The sequence below is a fragment of the Salvelinus sp. IW2-2015 genome, linkage group LG6.1 (assembly GCF_002910315.2).
Source record: "Salvelinus sp. IW2-2015 linkage group LG6.1, ASM291031v2, whole genome shotgun sequence".
Lineage (NCBI taxonomy): Eukaryota > Metazoa > Chordata > Actinopteri > Salmoniformes > Salmonidae > Salvelinus > Salvelinus sp. IW2-2015.
Genome location: NC_036845.1, coordinates 1,066,021 through 1,069,750, shown reverse-complemented (window position 1 = coordinate 1,069,750; position 3,730 = coordinate 1,066,021). Strand labels below are relative to the sequence as shown.

Below are 3,730 nucleotides of genomic sequence, written 5' to 3'. Positions count from 1 at the left end.
TAGGGTACCAACATTTTATTTATAATATGAGGACAGTTAGAAATAAAATACACATGGTAAAACAGTTTCCTTCATAGTGTTAGTGTTTACTTTGGTATACAATCTAATGTTCTGTGACAATACACATTTACTATATTCTTTATATGAGAATATCTGTGAGCATCCATCCATCCAGTATAAAGCTGACCTACAGGGATATKTTCTACATAATAACATTGTCATACCATKATTTATGCTTCATTTTGCAGYACTTTTCTTTTTCAGGCAACCACTGCATTCAGGCAATGTGTTACAAAATAAAGAGTGTTTAGAGAACAGTAAAAGAACAGTTGTATTGTCTTACGGTTAGATAACTATTACATTGTGTTATGACTTTCTTTTGACAGTTGCCATTCCTCACACCAGTTGCCATTCCCCACACCAGTTGCCATTCCTCACACCAGTTGCCATTCCTCACACCAGTTGCCATTCCTCACACCAGTTGCCATTCCTATCCATTGCATCTGTCTTACGACAGAGGGTTCAATATAGGGTTAATTTCAAAGTTGCTGAGATGGATGAGGTTGCCCCTAGATGCTGATCAAGGGTCAGTTTTGTGTCTTTCTCCCTTCATGGTTGAGGCGGATGGTGAACTGATCCTAGAACTGTGCCTAAGGGTAGCTTCTACCCGGAGCTCAACTGTCCAGCGCTCACAGCCTGGTCCTCTGATTGGCTGGCAGCTCATCCTGGTCGAGTCCCCACAGGAAGTTGCGCAAGCGTGTCACTTCCTTTTGTAGCTCGGGGCTGGGGATTGGCTGGGAGAGGTCCAGCTGAGGCGTCTCATTTGGCAGGATGAGAGGGGGGTGGTCCAGGAAACTTTCGAAGATGTCTTGGACAGAAAAGCATGAATATAAATTTTGTGGTCTGAGATTCTTAGGAAGAAATCATACCCCTTCTATACATGTGTACAAACAATGTTCGGAATGTCTAAGGGCTGAATCCTGATTTGAGATCACAAATATTTTCTAATTGACATAAATGCATAATTTACATTAACATTCTACTTATCTCCAGTTTGCAGTTGTATCTAATGTTGTGTTCATAACCAAGTTGGAAGTTGTGAAGTCGTAAATACCAGTTAGATGCATTCACATGCTTTAAACTCATTGAGAAACGCCGATTGGCTAATGTCTTAAAAGCTTCATCAACCATAATCTAAAAGTAGAGCTATCATGCTTGTAAACAAATTATAGTGTTCAAAAACCATATTAATAGATTGCTATTTATAATTTATGTTTTGTTGTTACATTTAACTACTGAAAATGCTGTTATAGAAGTCTATTTCTTAGTAGGTGATGTCAGAGGTCAGAATGTAGGAGAAGTCAGAGCTTAGGGATGATAGACGAGTTTCCCACTAGTAATTACTAGTTGGAGGACAGTTCACACGGATATTTTCCCTGTCGTATATGGTAAATACTACCTTCCCACTTGGTTATGAATGCAGCATTAGCTCCTACATAATGACCCTCCAGGACTCCCAACTCCTCCCCTCTCGTGTCTCACCACCACTGAGCTCCGTCCCAGGGGGAGGGGCCCAGGAGGCCGGTGGGGCTCTGGCCGGTCCCAGCTTGTAATGGGTCAGCAGATGGTACAGCTGGGTGGGGCTTAGCAAGGCGTGGTCCTCCTGTAGGCTGGCCCAGGATGACTGGCGGGGGAGAGACAAGTGAACAACCAATGAGCAACAAAACAGAGAAGGAGGAAAAGTGGACGATATCAGCAATGTCTACAACTGAGATGGGATGCCAAATCTGAAATCTACCCCTAGCCCCTTGTCACCTCTAGATTACCCCTTATATCTGAAAATAACTAAATGGCTGTGAACAAATTAATGGAAAAACGTGTCTATCTAGCTTCCTAGAGCGGTTATCATACAGTTTATACCTATCTGATCCAATCAGCTTTAGGAGAAGGCATCAGGAAGTGTCTAGAGGTAGGGGCTAGGGGTGGATGTGTGATAAGTCAAATAGGTTTAGAGGAAGAACAACACAACAACAAAAACAACGAGACCATAACATGATTCTTTATCCAGAATGTTTTGTTTTGGGTCATTATCTTGCTAAATCGACTGATTGTTAACTGGCTAAACCAGCATTATTTTTACCTGGATGAGGCGGGTCTTAGGGACGCACAGGAAATTGACTGTGACGGACAGCTTCTTCAGGAACTCAGAGGCGATATCTCCAAGTCCCGCGCCCTGCAGCCAGTCCAGAACCAGGTCCAGGTTTGTACGGATCTGGACCGCTCTAGACCAGGAGAACAGACCATCTGAGAGAGGGAGGGAGAGAGGGTGGAGGGAGACAGAAAGAGAGAGAAGAGGAAGAAGAGACAGAAAGAGAGGGAGTGTGTGTGTGTGTGTGTTAGTGCACATCTGAACCAGGGTTGGAAAGTTCTAGTTATTTCAGAGCCGCACCCAGATTCTCTGTCTCGCTGTGCTTGGTAGCGCTCATCCCCTTATGACCTCTACACTAAATGGTTCGTGCACAAACAATGGCTTGTGTAGCGGAAAGCAATTTCTGCATGTGTAATGTGGAACCCACTTAGCTTATGACTGCAGCTTCCTCAGACCAACCCCTGACCTTGGGCCCCAGTATGACCCCTGCCCTCTCACCTCTCTCCAGCAGTGTGTTGAGCAGGGAGGTGTTGGTGAAGAAGAAGAGGTAGCCGAAGGTTTGGGAGGTGAGTGGGGGGGAGAGGCAGGCCTCCCGGGACAGCATCAGGGAGCAACGGTACACCTCCACCAGCCCAGCCACCGTAGGGGGGAGGGAGGACACGTCATCCCCCTCTCCCTCCCCTCCACCACCCTCACCCCCATCCATCTCCCTTGCCTCATCTCTCTCCTTCTCTTTCTCCAGGCTGGAGAAAGGGTTGTTGTCCAGGAGAGCTGGGAGGAGGGAGTACAGCGTCTGACAGAGACAGAGCGACAGAGAGAGATGAATTCATGTAGTGATCGGGATATAATTATGTACGGTAACTGGATTGTGTCTTGAGTGTGAGGTAACTCAACCTCCCTCACCTTTGTGAGGTGGTACACGCACTGTTGGAAGGTGTGCATTATCACGTCATCAAGCTGCGCCAGGGCCTCGGAGCAGGTGTCCAGGTCAGCTGACAACACTGGGTCACCAGGAGCTGAGGGTAGATATATATGCATTAACTTCTAACTACTGTCATATAACTACTGTTATTGTAGAACAATCAAAAATATATTTCACTTTCTCAATGACGAAACTAACTTGTTTTGACTACTGTGGGGCTAAATGATGATAGCAGGAATGTCACACAGGAAGAGGAAGACAGGGAGACACAAAGATACAACGGCCGTGTGACGTCAAAAAGAGAGACAAGGTTAATATGACAAAATGCTTTTCTTGGAGAACGAAGCTTTTTGGCAGATGATCGATGGTGATCTGCATTGATCAAGAGGAAAAAGACTCTTATGACACGGGTGTCTCACCCTCAAACTCCCAGTCTCTCTCCATGGCCTCAGCTTTGACCTGGAAGAAGTTGAGGAGCTCTGTGGCATTGGACATCCAGAACATCAGAGGTCGAAGGTCAGAGGACAGCTTCTGTGCACTGGGCGCACTCAGTTCAACCTCCTGCTCTGTGGAACTGGGCAGACCAGAACACACACAGTGTTATAGAAGTTGTTGTCACTATCTATTCATCTATCTCAAGGAGTTACAGCAAGTCCTTG

General features: G+C 45.7%; 1 protein-coding gene across 1 annotated transcript; it reads right to left on the bottom strand.

The window, feature by feature from the left end:
* Positions 1–3,677, bottom strand: LOC111964842 (ras-interacting protein 1). The gene is made up of 6 exons (XM_023988668.2): positions 3,491–3,677; positions 3,053–3,165; positions 2,648–2,942; positions 2,141–2,304; positions 1,543–1,684; positions 1–868 (listed from the first exon to the last, which is right to left on the bottom strand). Exons 1-6 carry the CDS (start codon positions 3,573–3,575, stop codon positions 690–692), a joined length of 978 nt encoding a protein of 325 aa, XP_023844436.2. The 5' UTR covers positions 3,576–3,677; the 3' UTR covers positions 1–689.
* Positions 3,678–3,730: the final 53 nt, after the last annotated feature.

Excerpts from the sequence above, each read along its gene's own strand:
- LOC111964842 (XM_023988668.2), bottom strand. The coding sequence starts at position 3,575 with ATGTTCTGGATGTCCAATGCCACAGAGCTCCTCAACTTCTTCCAGGTC. Across the intron at positions 3,166-3,490 it reads GAGAGACTGGGAGTTTGAGG|CTCCTGGTGACCCAGTGTTG; the intron begins GTGAGACACCCG and ends ATCTACCCTCAG. Across the intron at positions 2,305-2,647 it reads CAACACACTGCTGGAGAGAG|ATGGTCTGTTCTCCTGGTCT; the intron begins GTGAGAGGGCAG and ends TCCCTCTCTCAG.